This window comes from Diplotaxodon limnothrissa, linkage group LG3 (genome assembly GCF_057381915.1).
Source record: "Diplotaxodon limnothrissa isolate DT_005_m linkage group LG3, D_limnothrissa_male_GT1.1, whole genome shotgun sequence".
Lineage (NCBI taxonomy): Eukaryota > Metazoa > Chordata > Actinopteri > Cichliformes > Cichlidae > Diplotaxodon > Diplotaxodon limnothrissa.
In genome coordinates this window covers 22,482,324-22,503,287 of record NC_140598.1, presented here as the reverse complement: position 1 = coordinate 22,503,287, position 20,964 = coordinate 22,482,324, and the positions used below count along the sequence as shown (strand labels likewise).

General features: G+C 39.9%; 3 protein-coding genes across 3 annotated transcripts; all 3 read right to left on the bottom strand.

The window, feature by feature from the left end:
* Positions 1 to 492: 492 nt before the first annotated feature.
* LOC146634957 (C-type lectin domain family 10 member A-like) lies at positions 493 to 6,703 on the bottom strand. The gene is made up of 9 exons (XM_085344138.1): positions 6,642 to 6,703; positions 5,387 to 5,455; positions 5,186 to 5,293; positions 4,894 to 4,992; positions 1,765 to 1,830; positions 1,590 to 1,682; positions 1,357 to 1,511; positions 928 to 1,037; positions 493 to 683 (listed from the first exon to the last, which is right to left on the bottom strand). Exons 2-9 carry the CDS (start codon positions 5,439 to 5,441, stop codon positions 530 to 532), a joined length of 840 nt encoding a protein of 279 aa, XP_085200264.1. The 5' UTR covers positions 5,442 to 5,455; positions 6,642 to 6,703; the 3' UTR covers positions 493 to 529.
* A 1,434-nt stretch (positions 6,704 to 8,137) lies between these two features.
* Positions 8,138 to 14,854, bottom strand: LOC146634956 (C-type lectin domain family 10 member A-like). The gene is made up of 8 exons (XM_085344198.1): positions 14,800 to 14,854; positions 14,624 to 14,725; positions 11,788 to 11,886; positions 10,170 to 10,235; positions 9,995 to 10,087; positions 9,759 to 9,913; positions 9,021 to 9,130; positions 8,138 to 8,282 (listed from the first exon to the last, which is right to left on the bottom strand). The coding sequence occupies exons 1-8, from the start codon at positions 14,852 to 14,854 to the stop codon at positions 8,138 to 8,140; spliced, it is 825 nt and encodes a 274-aa protein (XP_085200324.1).
* A 1,806-nt stretch (positions 14,855 to 16,660) lies between these two features.
* cyb5d1 (cytochrome b5 domain containing 1) lies at positions 16,661 to 19,717 on the bottom strand. The gene is made up of 4 exons (XM_085344211.1): positions 19,594 to 19,717; positions 18,103 to 18,179; positions 17,004 to 17,222; positions 16,661 to 16,891 (listed from the first exon to the last, which is right to left on the bottom strand). The coding sequence occupies exons 1-4, from the start codon at positions 19,715 to 19,717 to the stop codon at positions 16,661 to 16,663; spliced, it is 651 nt and encodes a 216-aa protein (XP_085200337.1).
* Positions 19,718 to 20,964: the final 1,247 nt, after the last annotated feature.

The following is a 20,964-nucleotide window of genomic DNA, read 5'->3' as shown; positions in this document are numbered from 1 at the left end:
GTAGCATTGTTTGTACAACTGTAGTACAATTTTTATGTTTCAGTTGTGTGAGATGCAGACAACTGATAACTTAACACTTCACCCAGTCTGCTTATTGTTTCTGGCACCGAAAACCCAACATAGTGAGTCTATAATCAATGTGTGACATCACAGTGACTCTTGTGTACTATCTAAAACATGCACACAGTAAGCCTGTTCAGTTTGAATGGTGGTAGGTGAAGCTAAAGAGCACAAAGGGTTAGGCTTCGTGATCTGGGATAAACTGGACCTGGTGGTGTGATGTCCCTAATACTCACAGAAAGGTATTTTACTACAACAAAAACACAACCTGTAAATCATGGACTCCTTAGAGTCCCATTCATTCTGGTCAAGCTCAGCAGCGCCCCACTATGGAACAGGAAGTCCACATTAGATGAATTCTACTTAATAAGATAAGATTTTTCTGTCTTATATCTTAAAGAGAAATTTTCTTTGTAATCAACAGTAGTTGGAGAGCAGTTTGTGAGCGGAGCCAGGCAAACGAATTTGTTCAAATGTTCAGGCTGTGTTTCTGACAGATGAAGCGGAACCTGGCGGAGCAGTGGTGGTCATTCAGGCGTCCATCACTGTGAAGGTGAGCACAGTCTTCATCCCCTCCAAGACCGTGCCCAGTCCAGCTGTCAGGCTGCCCAGGTCCCCATCGCCTGAAAATGCACATTCATCAAGGGGAACACAGGTAAACAGGAGAAAATGTAACAGAAAGTTTTCAGATTTTTAATTGGACCTTGAGTTTTAAATTGCAGGTTAGAGAATATTTTATAAATGCAAGAAATAGTCATTTTCATCCTTGTGTCTCGAGTTAATTGATATTAAGTGGCCGTACACAGTTAATGCAGCATGACAGGAGAAAATAACAGAGAATTTATATTTTTTGTTACTGAAACAGACCTGCGCTCAATCCTGTATGGTGTCTGGTTCACCCACTCCCACCTCCCAGTTCTGGAGTCAGACAAACCGATCCAGTACAATTGAGGGATTGTATTACGGGTCACAAAGTCCTGGATAAAGAAACAATGACGGCATTTGGAAAAAAACAAACAAACAAAAAATTATTGTTTGTGTGTGTGTGTCTCAATTTGTTGTGAGATGTGTTCCTGCTCTTTTGAATATTTGTCTCTGCTAAGACAGAGATAAATATTCAACAGGAGGCCTTTTCCCACAATATGTTTGCAAATAAGAATTTGTATTTAATGACTAAGCTGTTTAAATAAAAATTACATTGACTCACTACTCCATCTTGTGGTACAATACAATATTGCACAATATTGCAAAAAGTGTTTCATAGTAGATTATGTGACGGGTGTGGGCAGGTCTTACCCACTCCTTGTCGTTGCGCAGAATGACCAGGTGGGCTTGTTGTGTTTCACACCAGTCTCTGGACTCGTTCCAGGACCGAGAATCACTGCTGAAGAAGTAACAGTTGGACTCAAACACAGTCCAACCCACAGGACAACAACCACCTGTAGTTGAACCTGACAGAGAGAAACAGTTACCACGGATGTGAAATTCAGTCTGCAGATGTGTAAAATGGTAAAATATGGTAAACGCACTGTTATTGATGATGTGTTCAAGGGAACATTTGATGGCTGCAATATTCTTGGTGAGTGTGTCGATGAGTGCCAGCTGCTTCATGGCCTCCGACACTGATCACACAGCACAAACAGAAGTTAAACATGATGTTTAGAGTCATCACCAGCAGTAAAATCTACAGCGGGGCAAACAGACCTGAGGTAAGCCGGTCCTTGTTGTTCTCAACAGTAAACTGTAGCTGCTGAACTTGTTTAGCTGTTTCTAGAAAGAAAAAGATTTAGCATGTTAGCATATTTGACACTGTGGCTAGTTCACTGATTAATTTAGAATATCTCAAAAATCCTTCAGATAAGATGTTGTTAAGGAACAGAAGGGCTATGGGAAAACCAAATTGTCTTAATATGAAATGGAATAGGTGAAAGGCAGCTATTTAAAAGCACCTAGTACTGAGACAGCACTGGCTAACCGGGGCCTCAAGGGAACTGGTAGCTTTGGGGGGTTAGACCTCGATGGGGTTTGCCTTAGCGAAGACCAATTGGCCTGCTGACCCTCAGAATTACAGACTTTTTTGTATCTGGAACATCACTACAGTCGTAAGGAAGAAACCTGGGGCCCGTTCTTCGTACGTCGCTTACTACATCCAAGATCAAATGACACATCCAAGATCAAATCATCGCGCTAACTCTGAGCTCGCTATTCCGGTTCCCCGAACACACCTGTTGTTGACGATTAGTATAGCTGGATGAAGTAATGTGAGATCACTGGGTGGCCCAACAGGGGCTACGCATCGATAGTAGAAACATTGATCGGCAACCCTTTGATTGGTCGGCGAAAATGTCGAAGGAGCGCGCTCGGTATTCTTCGGCAGCAGAGCAAGAACTCTTGAGTGAGGGATTTTAGGAGTTTCAGAGTTTAATTAAAACGCAAGGGAACACTGCAAAGGCTGCAAAAGCAAGGAGAGAGGGCTGGCAGAAAGTTGCTGACAAATTAAACTCGTAAGTAATTTAATAATAACAATAATAATGGAGTGGATCTATATAGCGCTCTTCAAGGCACCCAAAGCGTTTTACAATGCCACTATTCAGTCACTCTCACATTCACACACTGGTAGCTGTCACAGCTGCCCTGGGACAGAAGCCAGGCTGCCATATCGCGCCATCGGCCCCTCTGGCCAACACCAGTAGGTGGTAGGGTAGATTTATCATATCACACTATATTATCCAATATTATATTACATTATATTATATTACATTATGTTATATTATATCCCCTTTCACATTAGAGCCACAACAGGACCCACTAGAACATGGGAACAAGTAAAAGTGAAATATAAGAATATTCTACAGAATGGTAATATTTATCACTTATATTGCTTTTCGTCTCTTGGACAGAGACCCTGAAATAATCTGTTTGTTTGTTTATAACAGCAACCAAGAAAAGGGGCAGCGCAAAAAAAGACAGGTGGTGGTCCTGCACCCCCTCATCAACAAGTTGGTTAAGTGAATAATACCCTCACGGGAAAATCGATATCTCTCTATGAGCACACTGTCGCGCTGAGCTAAAGGATCCTGTCTGTCCCGCAATATATGCTGAATTCTGAAGACTCTCCTTATCAATCTTGCACCTTCCGCAATGGGTGGCTCGCGTATACGGACAGGACATGGCTGCAACAGGCTTCCCAAATCCACCTTCGCTTTTATAGCCGTGGTCTCCCATCTTGATTACACGAAGTAAATTGCAATTACTACTCTGAAATCTGAATTACATCTGTAATAATCACATACATGTAATAGAATGTTAATAGTACATTTCCCTTTTTTAGGAAATGACCTGTATGTATCTGTGTGACATCAATAAAAGGATCAAGTGCTGCATTATCTTCAGTTACATTGATGTTATTTATTTATGGTACAACAGTGGTGGAATATCGCTGTTGCTTTCGTATAAATGAAGCGGACATACCTGTGTGGCCGCGATCTAATCCTGTTTACATAAAGTAAACCTGCTCCCGAGCAGGTTTACGCTTACGGCTCTGTTGCTATGACAGCAAGTCCCGGATGGGCTTCGAAGAACCGAACGATCCAGGATCACGCGAAATCGTCAACAGTCAAATCCGGCTAACTTACTTAGCGAGGTACGAAGAACGGGCCCCTGACCTTGTTAAGAAGGTGGAGTGACATTGGTAGTGATGTGGCCTGTGTGCCGAAGCTTCGAAGCATGTGTCGGGTAATCTCGGGGGAGTTTTGATTATTAATCTGATTTCTGTCTTTTAGTTTATTAAAAAGTGAAGCGCCACACACTAGTTTGTGTCATTATCCAGATGTAGATATAAGCATGATTACACAGTTAAAATTCTGTCCTGATAGTTTCCACTTTCTCTTTTGTATCAGACTGAGACAATATTTGGGGTAAATAACTATGAAAACAATTTATTTATTTAGTTTAGAGGTTTACACATCACATCATTATAATCACAGAGCCTGTTTCACTTGAATCGTCCACTTGATGGCGCAGTAGAGCAAATGAATCATCACAATACTTGGAACCATATTGGACAGTCGACCTGTTGGATGGAAAGCTTCAGTTCATCACGAGGCTTCATCTCACCATCACTAGACCTTGGCCTCACTTCTCTCTAAAGGAAGGATTGTGGAATCACAATCCCAGAAAGTGAAAGTCACCTCTATGAACATTTAGCTCACAGAGGGTAATCCTTTTGAATGTGCGCACTTGTGCAGCAGTTGAGAACACCAAATCTTCTTGGTTAATTTTTGATCGAATCCTACAGTCCTTGTTGGGGACTACATAAATCGCCGTGGTGCCTTTAAAAGCTCATGTGGGTGACATAGTAGACACCTGTAGATTGCAAGCACTACCCAGTCTGATTTGAACCAGACTGGTATTTTGTTATTTCACTTCTGTACCAGGCATCACAAACATCATGTTCAAGGTGGCTCATAAGTGCATATGGTGTTTGAGCGCCGTAGGCTAAGGGTCAGTAATTAACTTTGTTGTCATATATTCTGATCTTATGTCTTAGACTCTCAGAGAGAAAAGCAGCACTGTAAAGTGATGACTACGTTCTAGTGACTTGGATTAGATGAATGCTGCTGGTCAGACCCAGTTATCCCAAATGACTGGAAAGACCTGGAGCAGGTCTTGTCTTTAGGGAGCCATAAAATTCTGGATGTTGTGGGTTACACTGCAAATCCGCAAATCTGTTAACTTGGAAAGTCTGACTTATAAAGTCTTTACATATGAACTAACCACATTTAGTTTTCTAATACTATGTGTGACAAAGACATTGACTAACAGGCATTTTACCTTGAGCTTGATGCAGTGAGGTGTTAAATGACTGGATGATGTCACTCATGTTGGAAACTCTCTGATCCACAGACCACAGATATTTTGATGTCTTTGTATCTGAACACAAAACGACAGCAAATAAAAATAATATTTAGCTAAGCTTGTGTTATAGTAACTAAAACAGTGAGCATAGCCTGTAATGTAATAAAAGTGACAGCCTTACAAAGCATATCAGCATAATCACAAAAAGGTCAGCGGAGTAAAATTAGTCATAAAGAAATCTCTGTTTATGTGTCTGTTTTATACTCACTGGTAACTCCAAGCACTATGATCAGAATCAACAGGATCACAGCAGTCAGACCAGGAAATAACCAGCGTTTGAACCTGGACATCGGTGAGACGAAGTGCGGTGGAGAATCTGACAGACAGAGGCAGACATAGTTACTGCTTCACAAGTAGATCTTAAAATCCTAAAATCAAATAAGTTGCTTACTCAAGCTCAAACAGATACCTTTGGTCCAGAGGGCAGTGTTGTCCCAATTATTCTCATAAGGTACGTCAGACATCGCGGCTACCTAGTCTGGTTAAATAAGAAATTTAAAAAAGCAAAGAAATCTGCTCAAAAAGATTCTCAAAAAAACAGCTATTCTAATCCTATTGCATTAACAGTGTGTTTGGGATCGTTGTCATGCTGAAAAATGAAGTGTTTAATTTTTTCATCTTTCTCAATGATTTGATTTTCAGATACTGTTTATCTGCAGCACACAGTTTTTTGTTGTTTTTTAGACCTGCCACTTCTTTGTCCAGCCAGTTTTCTGATTTTCTTAAATCAAAATTTTCAGGTAATAGTTATTTGGGAATCACCTTGTTGGTGCAAAAATACTTGATTCCTGTCAAACTGTATTATATCAGATAATTTTCATAGATTGAGCCACAAAAATGGGAACTAATGGTGTGTTTTTGCAGCAGGCTGCTGGTAACAAAGTGCCTAAAGATACAGTTTTAAAATTGGTTCGTTCTATAATGACGGTGATGTAGTTGTGGAAGGAGGCAATCAAAAGGATAGTTCGATGGTTTGAGATATTTATTCATGAGTGGGTCTTATTGTTCCCATGTGACAAAGACACATCCACTCCACATTTACATTTATACCTGCTGTTGCTTCACCTTTGATATCATATATGAGTATGCTGAAGACCCTTCTCTTGCTGGAGGTCTCCTGACCTCAACCTCCCCCGGACCTGCTGTTCCTGAAATAGTCTGAGTTACAGGGTACACGTCTCGTATGCTCCCCTATCCTAACCTCAAACTGGGTTCATTAGACTCTTGTTCTAATTATAGAGGTCAGCAACATTTGTTGAGCCTTAAAATGTGCCCAAAGATGGAAGTTCTTTATGTCCCCATCGGTAAATGCGGTCTATGCTGAAAATGTTAAGGAACTGGACTGACAATGGGTGAAAAAGCAGCCAATGGAAAAAAAAGACCTTAAGAAAGCCTGGAGAACTTCTGCTCAAGACCATCTTAAAGTCTTGCTGCTTGGAAGCAAAGTATAAAGAATCAGTTCTGCATTTTAATTTAACCTGTTATAGATTTGAATCTTTATGTTGAAAAGAATCAAACCAAAGCAGTTTAAATGTAAACTCTAACTGCATTTATGTATATTTTCAATAAATATACAAAGCTGTGTTTAAAATTACTAAACTGATTCAAATATCAAACCCAATTCACACTGTTACAAACAAATTAATAATGAAAGAGTTTGTCACCTTTGTTCTGCCTCTGAAGTAGCAGGGATTCTCAGACATAAAGATTGATATTTCCTCCTCTTCCTGCCCTTCATGCAACTAGCTGTGTGAAAACACTCACTCATCATTTTTATGGGTATGTCACAACATTTTGGGGGTCTTAGCTTCGTGTTTATCATCCTATTCGTTAGATTTTAAAGTGAATCAGCCCAAGTTTTACAGAAGTTGCTTTCAAAACTTCCTTTTTAACGAGAAACAGGCAGCCATTCCCTGCCAAAGCGCCACTTTTCAGTTGATACTTCCCCAAAATCAACCAAAACCTACAAAAACTGTATGCAATCTGTGTGACGATTATACCATCCTAATATCTGACACTGACACGGCTTTATTCAGATGCTTTAAAAAAGTTTTGTTGCTATAAAGCAGGGGTGTAGATATAGAGACCAAAACTATTTTTTGTAATCAGGCTGTAACATTTTTTATTTCTGCTTTGAACTTGGACATTTGAATGTGAGAGTCTGTGGGTAACTGTCCACTAAGTTCGTCCCCTAGCTTGGAGTGGCCAGCATTTCTACTTCAGGACCACAGACTTAGATAAGTTTACAAAATTACCACATCATGGTTAACTGACTCGAAGCATGGTTAAAGGTTACAGTGAAAATACTGTTAAAATATTATTAGATCTTGCTAATTATTTGGCACTGATGAAACACCTTACTGAGATGTTACATGGCCTAAAAGGATTAAAGCAAACTAACAAGAAAAACAAATGTGCAGCCACAAATGATTAGAAATAGCAAAATAAAATAATGTCATGTCCTAGCATATGCTTGGTCACAAGGACCCCATTTAGAGTTAGGGGTAGGGTTTGGCTAACATTTACATCTTTATACATAATTGTATTCATTCAAATCGTAGGTTTTTTGAATAAAAAGTTCCTCATTAGTATGTAGCTAAAACAAAACCCAACTCCATGACCAAGTGAAAGTCCAACATTCAAGAAGTCAGAGGTCAGCCCTCAGTGAGGTTGTCATTTAAGAGGGAGGCAGACAGCGGGGCTGAGCAGATCTCACTGGAGCGCAGTTCTCATTCAGCATCTTCATGTCCCGACAGTGCTGTTGTTGTTGTATTTCCAGATGTAGCGTTGGGCGTCAGAGTTGTAGTGCAGGTAATGTTGGAAGATCTCCTCAGATTCTCCTCTGAGCACACCTGAGGGCATCAGGACGCTCATTAAAGAGCTCATGTGTTGCAATTACAGGTCTCTCTCACTATTGTTTTTCCACAGTCTCAGTTTTAGTCCATGTTCTATTCAGTCTTTAAAGTAAACACCTTGGGAAATTTTCTACAATTTTACAATTTTCTTCTACAGCTCCATATAGCCTCATTAACTCTGGACCTGCTGGAGAGCGCCCCCTGTAGAGCAGTAAGTCCAGAAAGTGGGATATCTTCATTATATTATATGTTTTTGCGGTGTAATCTGAGAGCAGATGTGGGCAAAGCCAGGGAAGCAGGTGTGTTCAGGCATTCACGGTAGGTTTCTGACAGATGAACTGCATCTTGATGGAGCAGTGCACGTCGTTCAGGAGTCCATCATCATAAAGGTGAGCGCAGTCTTCATCTCCGTGCCCGGTCAGGTTGTCCGGCTGCCCGGGTTTCCACCGCCTGGAAAAACACACATACATTACTTATGTTTGTGAGCAAATTCTATGCAGAAGTGAGCATAATTGTCCTATTCTCATCTCCAGGGTTACAGCAGCTTTTGTCAAAGCTGGCATGGCTCATTTCTGCACTAAAAGCTGTGCTAACACTGAGTAAAGCCACAGGGAAAATGCTGCTTCTGCTAACATGCTAATTTTGTTTCTACAGTGTCTGACAGGAGGGATTTGCAGCTGGAAACCGGATATAAAATTCCCGCCAACTCTGGATCACTTTCTTTTTCAGTCGAGTCAGTCTCTTTAAGGGCAATCTGTGGACATGTGTGCATGTTTTTGTAATTTCCGAAAAACCTATTTGAAAAAAAAAAATACTAATAAAAGGCATGATGTGTCTTTGAGTATGGCCCAAACATTTGGGGAATTAAAGTCAATAAAAAGCAGGATGAAACATGGAAAAAGGAAAAAAGGAAAGTAAGTAAATAAGTAAGGAAGACTTGCAGACTCACAGACTTGCAGTCACAAAGCACAGTACAGAAAAATAGTAAATGGGAAAAAATAAGTTAAAGAAAAATGGAAAATAATTTTTAAAAAGTTTGGAATGGCTGGTTTGGCTAGTATGATGCCAGTATGGCTTTATGATTTTCATCCTCTTTCATCTGGAATTGTTTGATTTTGATTCTTTCCATATCATTAATGCAAGACAGAAGAGAGGTCACATCTGTTTGTTTGTTTTTTTTTTAAAGACCTGGGCTCCACTGTGTACGGCGTCTGGTTCACCCACTCCCAGCGCCCAGTCCTCCAGTCAGACAAACCAATCCAGTAAAAGTGAGGCATGCTCCTGCGGGTCACAAAGTCCTGGACAGAGAGAAGTATAAAGTAATTTTTTCTTATTTTCTTGTCTGCAAACTACTAAAAAAAATAAAATAAAATGCAGGATATTCATAACTTGAAGGTCATTTGTGTAAATTCCACTTTTACCTCTAGAGGGCAGCATTTAAGCAGTGGATTTGTTAACATTAGCCTTGGTACAACGTCCTCATGTGACTTTGACTTTTCTCAGCCTTCCATTTTAAATAAAAACTTACTTGCTTAGTTAAAGATGCTTTTGACTGTGTGCACATAAAGTTTTCAAATCTTTTCTTAAATCCAGAAAATGTCAGACAGTACATCTTAAACCTCGACTCTTTATCTATGAGTCATTTTGAAGCTCTTTTCTAAGTGTTTCTGTCCTACTTCAGGCCTGCTCACAAAAAAGATAAATAAAATGTTGTCTTTATGGGTGAAAGAGTTAAATTATGTTTTAAAAAGTGTGCCATGCCCATGACATTGTCCACTGACACCTCTGAGGCTCTGAAGTCTCTGCTGTCTGAATTGTTGAGATGCTGTCAACCAGACACATTTTTACAAACTAGGAAACGTTACCATTCAAATAAAGACTGGTACATTTCATGCTGAATCATGTGAATAGTGTGGCAGGTCTTACCCACTCCTTGTCGTTGCGCAGAATGACCAGGTGGGCTTGTTGTGTTTCACACCAGTCTCTGGACTCGTTCCAGGACCGAGAATCACCGCTGAAGAAGTAACAGTTGGACTCAAACACAGTCCAACCCACAGGACAACAACCACCTGCAGCTGAACCTGACAGAGAGAAACAGGTACACAGGTGTGAGCGTCAGTCTGCAGATGTGTATTTTCCTAATATAAATATGGTATACGCACTGTTGTTGATGACGTGTTCGTGGGAACATTTGATGGCAGCGATGCTCTTGCTCAGAGAGTCGATGACCGACAGCTGTTTCGGCGCCTCTGACACTGAACACACAGCACAAACACAGGTTAAACATGATGTTTGGAGTCATCACCAGCAGTATAATCTACAGGGGGGCAGACAAACCCGAGTTAAGCTGGTCCTTGTTGTTCTCAACAGCATACTGGAGCTGCTGAACTTGTTTAGCCGTTTCTAGAAACAAGGAGACTTAGCATGTTAGCATGTTTAGCAACTTGGCAACTGGAACACTTAAAACGATGAGGTTTGGTTTAGACTTTCACATTGTTAGTGTAAGTCTGCATAAACCCCTTATGAGATAAATATTTTAGTGTCAGGGACCTGGGTCTGATGACCCAGGTGTCCTCTGCAGTTTTGGACTTATATTACTTGTTATAAGTATATTTGATGTATGGTATGGCTGTCACTGGTTTCCCTGATTGCAGGTATGTGTGTGTGGGTGTGTATATGGGTGTGGGTGCATCTGGTAGGCTGGTTTACGGGCACCATTAGGCCTGGTGGGTGTGCCCTGCCAGGTGGCTGGCCACACCTGAGGAAGATGTTCACACAAACCTGCAGATGATCAAGCCTCTTTGAGGGAGCTACTTAGCAGTGTGGTGGAGCTCTCTCTGATGCTGGATCGTTTTGTGAGACTTCCTGTTAGTTTCCCAGCTGGAAGTCAGTGAGTGTGAATTTGTCGCAGTGTAGTGTATTTACGGCTCCTTCTGTTATTTTCTCAGGAGAATTGCGGGACGAGAGGGCAGCAAGCACAGGTTACACGAACACTAAGGAGCACATGCACAGAGCACTGACACTGGATGAAGACACGGCACGGGAGTCTGGGACACACGGGGATTTATTGGTGAATTGTGTTTTAATATAAATGTGTCATTTTTAATTTAAATATGTTTCAATATCTAGTGTTATCTAGTGTTACATTGTCCACCTGTACCAGATAGCTGTAACTGTCATGATAGGCTGTGTGGCAGGCAGGCCGGAGAAGTGGACCCAAGAGCAGGACTCAGAACCGGCAGGTTAAACCTAAAGCACAGCTTTGTTGCTCAGAAAAAACTCCACATGGATAAAACGTCCAAAAAACCAAAACAAAACTCTGAACATAGGAACTGAAACACTGGAACTGAGCAACTAAACAGAAGTAGAAGACAAACACACAGCATACTGAGGGTAGCAAACATTAACGACACAACAGAGGGCAAAGGCAAACACAGGGCTTAAATACACAGTGGAGTAATCAGGGAATAGGAAACAGGAGGGAGACACAGCTGGGAGAAATTAGGGCTAACGCGACAGGGGGAAGTAAAATGGACACTGACATAAGACATGGACCTTCAAAGTATAACAGAAAACAAATCACATCGAGACACAGACTTGACACAAAACCTAAAAATTAAACTCATAACCAGGACCAAACTGAAACCTAGAATAATAATAATAATCAAAACAGCACAACTAAAGAATCAGAACATAAATCATAACACAGAAGAAGAAGAATACCAAAACACAAGAAACTGAAAATGCTGGGTCAAAATGACCCAGAACTGGGACAATAACTAGTTATGCTGTGGATCTAAACACCTTTAAGTTTGATGTATTAAATCTATATAAGCTAACCACATTCAGATTTTAAGTGTAGCAGAGTAATGTACTGAAACTGTGTCCTGTTTTTGTTTTGTTTTTTTGTTTTTTGAGTGTTCTCCAAAAAGACGTTAACTAACAGGTGTGCTACCTTGAGTGTGATGCAGTGAGGCGTTCAGTGATTGGACGATCTTACTGAGGTTGGAAACTCTCTGCTCCAAAGTCCCCAGACGATTTGACATCTTCCTGTCTGAAAAAAGAGATGGCCAAGGTCAACTGTACACATCCCCAAAAAGAGGAAATTCTTCTAGTATAGCAAACTAAACACTCTATAATACAATAAAATAGTGTAATAAAGAAATTTGCTCAACAAAATAAGACAAAATAAAAAAATGTTCAGTAAAGAAAAATCATTAAAAGAACAAAATGAAACAAAACTAGAGATGATAAAATAAAAAGCTGATTTTAAAAACTGGCTCTATTACATAATGAAGATTCAATATAACAAAAACTGTAAATCAAATGACTTTTATCTTTCTATTCATTTAATAATTTAATTTCAAGATGATGTCATGTAAATATCTACTGTGTGATTAGAGTTTAGTTATCATTTGTTTTTCTCTTTGTCATGTTGAAGGATCAAAAATTATTTTCAATTACAAGAAAATTCTGTAAACCATCTTTGCAGTCACAGTGATTTTGCTACTAACGTACTCTGCTCGTGCTGATTCTAATAATCATTTTGCACATACAAGAAAAAGTTTGTAAGTGTTTATTTCACTAGAGACTATAAAGAATGCATATGAAGTGGAAAGCTGAGATGGTTGAGAGTGTGCAGTGGAGGGATCATTGATATATTGGACATATAGGAAAAGAGAAAGACCTCGAAGGATGTTTATGGATGTAGAGGTGGGATTTAGCATGTGGATTTGGACCCCAAATGCAGACCTAGACATGAACGGCTCAAGATGGTGGCATGTACGCACATATGCAGTGGCACAGTGCTTCCAACTACTGTGCACCTTTTTGTGTTTTTCTACTATTTATATTTTATTCCTTTTTTTTTTTTTTTTTTTTTGCCTGTCCCGTTTGGCTCTTTTGCCATCAGAATTATTGTCTAAAGGCAAAGAAAGATGCCCAATGGATTTACTTTACCAAATTGACCATCCCAGCCTTGCCGTATTATATTTTATTCCAACACAGTTGATGTGGGACACCCAGAATTTAGTTGTACAATAAAAAGGACAAAAGACTAGTCTATTCTATTTCTATTTTAAAAGGCAGACTGAAAACGCAGAGCTTACTTATAATATTGGTAGTGTGCAGTGATGGGAATAACGGCGTTACAAGTAACAGCGTTACTAATGGTGTTATTTTTTCAGTAACGAGCAATCTAACTAATTACTATTTCTATCGTTACAACGGAATTAGAGTTACTAACAAGGAAACGCCGTTCGTTACTATTTTTCAACAAACAGACGGTTGAAGCTGTGCTCAGCTTACCGCATCTTATATCAGTCACACGGAAGTAGCTGTAAGTAATCTGGACGCTACAGCTTTAAGCAGCTGCGCGCTCCCGCGGACGGTAATCACGATCACTGTCTAGCACAACACCTGGAGCTAAGGGGGCAAAACAATCGCATGAGTGCTGCTGTTTGACTGAGGAAGAATAAAGTAGTCGTGGTAAGACAATCACATGACCACTTAAAGACAAAGCAACAAGGTGATAGATACCAGTTTGTAAATTGTGTTGATAGGCCTCGTAAAACCAGAGTCATTGTAGCACTCTCGTGTGATGCAACAAGTCAATAATCACACGTTTACTGTCTAAGGACAGTGCTAGCAAGCACTCTCTGCTTATGAGCAAAAAATAAAATAAAAACAACAAAAAAACAGGAAGTTTTAGGAGTGACGGCGAGAGAGAGAGAGACAGCAGAAAGAGAGAGAGAGAGTTTTGAGATGTGAGAGATTTGTGATGTTTAGCGTGTTTGGAGTCTGTAGTTAATGTGTTGTCTTGTGTAGTTAGTGTGTAGTGTGTGGATAGTTTTGTGTTTGTGTCAGAACAATAAGGCGACTGCTGTCTCCAGGTAGAAACAGGAGTGATACACCTGCTGCTGTCAGACCTGCAGGTATCAGGCTGTGATGTTCTCCTTTATAGTGGACAGAAATTATGTTTTTGGAGTGGCACAAATAATTTGTGGCATCTTATTGAAGAACAGCTGATTGTTCTGTAAATAGTTTGAAATGGTTATTTTAAAAAATCAAGGTAAAAGGTAAATGGATGTAAATAACTTTGTTTGCAAACTTGTGCATAGGATTTTAAAATTGACAATTTATATTTGCATTTAAAGTTGTGAAATATGATCATTAAACATGTTTGTGGTTGTTACAGTAAAAAATATAACCTTTTCTACTTTGATCTTGTGTTTTTTGTCTGATTTTAGACCAATTGTGTTAATACAGTATGTCAAAATGAAAACATAACTGTAAATTCAGACACGTGAGTTTGTGCTGAAAAGAATGACACCAAACAAGGCAAAGTAAATAGTTTTTAAAGGTAAAATGTGGAGGGAACATCAAAAGTAGTTAAAAATGGCCAATTATACCCTGGACCCCAGAGGGTTAAACGTTTTTTTAAAGTAACGCAATAGTTACTTTTCAAGTAATTAATTACTTTTAGAATCTTGTAACTCAGTAACTAACTAAGTTACTTTTTTGAAGAAGTAACTAGTAACTATAAGTAATTACTTTTTCAAAGTAACTTGCCCAACACTGTTGATGACTCCCCCCCCGTATTCCAGTCCAGTCCGTTTCCCTCCGAGTGTGTCATTGTTGTAACTGAAGTCGACCCACAGTGTTACTAACTTGAAGAAGTAACAGTGGTCACCACATTTAACCTAAACTAGAATGTATGTATGTATGTGTGTGTGTGTGTGTGTGTGTGTGTGTGTGTGTGTGTGTGTGTGTGTGTGTGTACACGCACTTACTGGTACTTCCCATCACTATGATCAGAATCAGCAGGACCACGACGATCAGACCAGGAAACAGCCACCGTCTGAACCTGGATGCAGATGAGGGTGCTGGACTGTCTGCTTGACAGACGCTCAGTTATTACAGGTGCACGCTACAACCAAGACATTCCCAACTTAAATGAAACGGATACCTGTGAGAGAGAGCGTCGTCTGGTCCCAGTAATTCTCATAATATGATTCCTCCATTCTGCTCACCTCTTACTGTGGTTAAAATAGAGTCAGTCAAGTTACAGTACCTTTGGAGAGACGAACAAAAGTCTCAAAAACTACCCGGTGATGCCTCCCTTTATTACTTTCAAGTTAAACCGTAAAGTTATTTTAAACGTATTAAATATAAATTGGATCAAAGTAGTTTAAAGGAATACACCTGTAGCTGGATTTATGTAGATATTCAGTATATAAATACACCTATGCTAATCTCAACAAAATCAAGTTGTTCTTTCTACCAAACTCACTTAAATATCAACACTAATTCAAACTAATAATGGAGAAAGAATAAAGTGCTCCTCACCTCTGCTCTGCCTGTGAAGAATCAGCTGGAAAGCATCAGATAAAAGTTTACATCACCTCCTCCCTCCCACCCACCAAGTAAGAAACTATGTGCAAGTACCCGTTTTATTAAGCGCATCATAATTATTTTTGAGGATTTAGCTCCTGGTCTCACATCCTATTTTAGTATTTTCTGTAAAATGAGCCTCAGAATTTCCCTTTTGTTCAGAAACATTTTCTCCCAGGGAGGGAAGCATTCCTCAGTCTGAACTTCCCTAAAATCAACCACAGTGTTCACAAATTCAAACTATGTGTAAATGCAAGATCACAAACAAACACAGACATGTGGTCTTAAACTTTAACACAAGATAACCATAAACACAAAGCTCGATATAAAACAAGAGCTGCTCGGGACACAGTGTTCATCTAAACCTTAAATGGTTTAATTGAAACACCTTAAACTGTGGAAAACCATCTGGATCCGTTTTTCTATGACATTAATTCATAATCACATTAACATTCACCAGGTTTTAGGGGATGGTCTCAAGTACAATTTTAGTCACATGTTTGCATTAAACATAATGTTCCAACAGCAGCAAAAAGGCCACACTACCATTAATGGAAACTTTAAGTGTTAATACAATTTAAACAGGTGAATTTAGATTATAATTTAAATCTGAACAAAAGTAAAGGACCTATAACAGAGCCCTGTGGAACTCCATGACCTGTAAGAAAACACTCTGTGACACCCCATTCTGGGTTTTGTTACTCACAGTGTTCTCAGATGGTTATGCCATCCAGAGATACGCCAACTAGAGGCTAAAAAGCTTCAGGTCTGACTTTTACAGGCTTGTTGTACATCTATACATGTGTTTTACTGACGTTAACTTCCACTTTTTTAAGCCTTTAGTTGTAGTACGTTATATGTTATTAATATATATCTCATTCTACCTGAAATCTATTATTTGTAAAGGTTGTAAACATGTTAATTTCACCTGAAGACTTGAATATTTTAACACGGGAGTCTATGGGGCCTGACTCACTGGAGTGGACACTGAAGGAATTGCAAATGAATTAGGTTTAAACCAGGGGTGGCCAACATTTTCTCTTCATATTCATCTCGTCATATTTAAAGATGTTTAAAGATGTGAGGGGCTGAACTGATAGATGTAAAAGAAGATGTAAAATTAAGTTAAATGCAAGGAAACAACATATAGACAGATAGACCAAACAGAGTTTGGCTCTGGATCAGCCTCTTGATGCACAAAATTTGCCAACTGCTTAGCTCAGTTAGCCATCAGGGGCCTCAGCTAACCCTAACTGAGTCTCCAGTGACTTTGTGGGAGTCCATCTGTGCTAATGTGCAGCTCAGATTGGCCTTTAAAGAGAATTTAAGGTCTCTCTTTGGTGAAAACTTTCATCAAACGACAGTTAGAAAAGGCACCTGTTAGCACAGCTTTAATAAAATAACTTATGTTCTAGTCCACAGTTCAGGGTCAGAGGTCAGCCCTCGGTGAGGTCATCGTTGTAGTGGAGGAGGATGGCGGGGGTGAATGCGTCTCGGTCCAGACGCAGCTGTTCGAGCTCGAGGTCATTGTCTGGGACATTGTTCTCACTCAGCGTCTTGTTCATGTCCAGGACGGCGCCGTTGTATTTCCAGGTGTAGCTGCGGGCATGCGAGTTGTATCGCAGGTAGCGCTGCAGGATCTCGTTCAGAGTCTCCTCTGAGCACACCTGAGGGCATCAGGACACACACTGTGTTTGTAGCTAAACGTCTTTGTGACCGTTAACCACATCATGAAGGCGCAGTTACCCAAAGTGCATCTGGCTGAGGTGATGTGCTCACCTCCATCCGCTGCTCCTGTGACGTCAGCGTGTTGATGATTCGCATCCACCTGGTTTTAGCGGACAGCAGCCCCACCTCGTATCGGCTATCTCTCCACCACGGCTGTCCGATGTCGCTGTCCCAGTCGGAGCGCGGACCGTTGGGGGGGATGTGCAGGAAACGCCCCCTGGGGGTGTAGTACGCCACACAGCAGGTCAGAGGGTCCACGTACTTCAGGATCTGAGGACAGGTGGGAAATTAATTTACTATCTTTTTACATTGACAGCACAGGAGCATAAAACCACCAGATGCTGTTTCAGGTTTCAGGTCTGAGGCGGGCCACTGCCCACAGACTCCAGATCAGAGAACTGAAATATCCTCATGAAGTAAAAGCAAAACCTGCTGGAGAAAACAGTGAAGTGTGTTTACTTTAACTGTCCAAGTACAAAGCAACAGAAAATGTTGTCTGATTATCTTTAGCTGAACTGTGATAAGAATTTTTATTTCTCTATATTTTCTATACGAGAAAATTATGTGACCTGGAAACTGATTCTGACCACTCACACAAGCCTAGAGAGCAGTCTGCACTCCCATGGAAACCACAGGTCTCTAGGAAAAAGTGTTTTTTTTCCTGAAAGTTGCTCGAGGTTGGAAGGATTTGGGCTGACTGAGGCTCGAGGCCTGTGTGACTTGGGCTTAAACCTCAAGTGAAGCTTCCTGTAGAGAAGATTAAACAACAGTATCTCAATTTTCTCCAAATCAGAACTCAGTAACAGGCGAGTACATTCAGGTGAAAACACTCTTCAGCAGGATTAGGAATGCACGACTATTACTCAAGCTGCCCTTAATGACAGGTGTAGGAGATGACTGAGTGTGACTGTGGCTCAGGAGGATGTTTGATTCCAGCATGCTGTAATGCCCTTCAGCAAGACACTGATCCCCTGAACGGTCCCAGAAGCATCCATACAAGCAGTGCGAAAGTGCCTAAAGTTGAAAGATGAAGTAAAATCTAAGACATAAATGTAGCTTAAGTAGTAAAAATGAACTCTTGGGTCTGTGCTACAGTAGAAAAGCTCTGCACAGTCTAACACCAGTCCACGTAAGTTTGATCGGCACTCACGTCTTCAGTTTTGGGGTCAAACCAGCTGCTGATGTCCTTCCCTGCAAACTCCATGATGGGCAACAGCAGAACATCACCTGCAGACAGAAACACATGTTACCCTCATAAACACCATCTTTCTTAATACTCTCCACCTGAGAACTCCCACAGTGGTGTCTGATTTTAACCCACTTACATTTTAAGAAAGCTGTAGGAGGAAATACTACACAGATGTTTACTTATACTCTTTCAAATTAACATTACAAAGGCTTTCAAACAGCAACAAAACAAGCTGATCATAGAGTCTAAAGCATGAAGCCAGTGTTGATGGAACAAAAACTGCAGTTCCTCTAATGTCCACTTGAGGCTCCAGCAGCGAGTCAACTTTAAGGAAAGATTATTTTAAAGTGTCTTTGTTTTCAAAATAAAAGTGTCCAATTAGTAATTGGAAGGTAATGTTAGGTGAGGTAAGGTAATGAATGTTATGAAATCTCACATTTTCAAAATAAAACCTAGAGTTAGTTAAAAGAATTCATCATTTTCAAAATAAAAGTGTATTAGATAGGGGATGGTAACAGGATGCTATGAAATCTCTGATTTTCAAACTAAAATTCCACCTTTAGTTATAGGAATGCATCAAAATGCTTAAAAGTGTAATTTTTTCAGAGTAAAACTGTCCGATCAGTTATTAGAGGAAACAGGATGCCTTGAAATATTAAGATTAACTTCCACACAAAGTTAATTCATCCAAGCGGTTTAAATATTCTCTTTCAAACTATTTGGGTCATTTACCCACCTTCGGCTTTTTCATCTAATCTAATTTATGTATTTATACACATAATTTAAACAGTAGCTGATCTAGTTCATCTTTAGATGTTACAGTCAATCATTAGTTGTGTCTTTAAAATATTACAAGCAAAAACACTTTTTTTTTTAAATCGGTCTTTGACGCTTCAGTGCAGAAATGCCTGAAATGACCACCAGAGGGCAGCCTCTTGTAGTAAATGACTTGAGGTCCTCGTGTCATTTCATCCACGAGCTCCATCATAATAATAATAATAATAATAATAATAATAATAATAATAATAAGAAGAAGAAGAAGAAGAAGAAGAAGAAGAAAAAAAAAAAACCCAATATGCAGCAAGCACCATCTTTTGCATACAGTCTATGGATTAAATCAATGAACTGAGTGGGAAAACTGTGATCCACGTTTTCAGGGATTATTTTTTATTTATTTTTTCCCTTTGTTGTCATTTTGTGTCTTTGTACTCTGCGAGTCTTCATGTCGGACACACAAGTCTCTCACACACAGTGCAACTCCTTCTGGTTACTCGCTGTGTGGATTAGCAGCAGGAACAGACACTTCCGGAAACTCGTTTTCCTGTTGTGTAACTAAAGAGTCAAAAACAGGAATCACTCTCACTGACTCTGACTTCTCACAGAGGCACTTTGTGCTTTTCAGCCTGCCCTGTCTTCAACTGGTGACGCAGTAATCTACCTGCTGCGGCTCACCTTTGTACTGGCTCATCAGCGGGCTCAGGTCGTACACTTTGCCCAGAAACGACACCCACAGGTCCTCCGCCGTGTTGTGAGCCGCCACCTCCGAGGGAGTGAAGTACCTGGGCCGTCCCATCATCTGCAGGCGGGTAGCTGTGTCCAAGTCACGGAGAAACGCGGAAAAACAGCCCCGGTTCAGGTTTCGCCGTCTCCATGGAGCGCTGTTGACACGCTGCCATGGCAAGAGACGCCGAGGGCGGGGCTTCTGTTCATTGAAATACACGTGTTTATCTCGAGATCTAAAAATGACCTGAATCGATTTAATCAATAAAGATAGGGATGGTTTTATTTCCTAAACATTAATAAACTAATTAAAATTAATAAATTAACTGTATGTATTTGTTAGAATCATTACTCTCCGGACAGTAATATATATATGAAAAATTTCAACTCTACCCACCTGTAAATATCACCATGTTGTCTCATCCCGCAGCAAATTAAAATAATGACCCAGGAAACATCAATTTGAAAATAATCAAATGTATCTGACTGATCAAATGATTATCAGAATGATTTGATCAATAATACTGTTTTTTTCCTTAAAGTGTCCTTAATACTCAGTAGTTGTTCATCCAGCATCTGCACCAGCCTCTATGCTTCTTTAACGTTTTTATTTTGAAGGATTCAGAATGGCTCTGTTTCCTCTTATTATTTAGTGCAGTGTAGAGACCAAGCAGATCCATAAGAGTATTTACTCCTTTAATTAGACATTATAATCATTTGGTCCTTTACTTCAAGAAATTTTCTCTAACTGGACCTTTTTAAATGCTAGCTGAATACCACTCATGCCATTTTATTACAAATGAAGGACTAGTTCTGTGCTTTGTTGTTCTGTTTTTGCACATTTCTGTCCAGTTTGAATGTGTTTGATCAGGCGCTTCTTTCTTGGTCAGCACCCTTGGTGGTGTAAAACTCACTTGACTGTGGCCTAGCTTTTTTCCTCTCAACTAAGGCTCAAAGTTTGGGTTTTTTTCCAGGCCTTGGCAAACATGATTACACATCCAAATAACGTGTCAGAGCAGGTGAGCTTGGAATGTGGCTCCATTTCTCTCTCTCCAAGAGATTTTCCTAACTTCTTTAAATTTAAAATTTTCCTTCTGAGATCTTTACTGTCATCACTGAGTCCTTGGACTGTACGTAGTATTGGTCAGTCCAATGAGTGCTGACAATTTTTCACCATTCATTTTCAAGTCATTAAACATGTATTTTGTTCAATCATTCCACTCTGTAAAATGAATAAGTCAAAGAAATTATTAAAAGCTCAAAATTACCCATGAAGAGTGCATATGAACTTCTGTTTACAACTCTAGGTATGTTAAGATTAAG

Excerpts from the sequence above, each read along its gene's own strand:
- LOC146634956 (XM_085344198.1), bottom strand. The coding sequence starts at position 14,854 with ATGGAGGAATCATATTATGAGAATTACTGGGACCAGACGACGCTCTCT. Across the intron at positions 9,131-9,758 it reads TGCGCAACGACAAGGAGTGG|GACTTTGTGACCCGCAGGAG; the intron begins GTAAGACCTGCC and ends CTCTCTGTCCAG. Across the intron at positions 8,283-9,020 it reads CCGTACACAGTGGAGCCCAG|GCGGTGGAAACCCGGGCAGC; the intron begins GTCTTTAAAAAA and ends GTGTTTTTCCAG.
- LOC146634957 (XM_085344138.1), bottom strand. The coding sequence starts at position 5,441 with ATGTCTGACGTACCTTATGAGAATAATTGGGACAACACTGCCCTCTGG. Across the intron at positions 1,683-1,764 it reads CAAGGACCGGCTTACCTCAG|TGTCGGAGGCCATGAAGCAG; the intron begins GTCTGTTTGCCC and ends CTGTGTGATCAG. Across the intron at positions 684-927 it reads CCATACAGGATTGAGCGCAG|GCGATGGGGACCTGGGCAGC; the intron begins GTCTGTTTCAGT and ends GTGCATTTTCAG.
- cyb5d1 (XM_085344211.1), bottom strand. The coding sequence starts at position 19,717 with ATGATGGGACGGCCCAGGTACTTCACTCCCTCGGAGGTGGCGGCTCAC. Across the intron at positions 17,223-18,102 it reads TTGACCCCAAAACTGAAGAC|ATCCTGAAGTACGTGGACCC; the intron begins GTGAGTGCCGAT and ends ACCTGTCCTCAG. Across the intron at positions 16,892-17,003 it reads CACAGGAGCAGCGGATGGAG|GTGTGCTCAGAGGAGACTCT; the intron begins GTGAGCACATCA and ends TGATGCCCTCAG.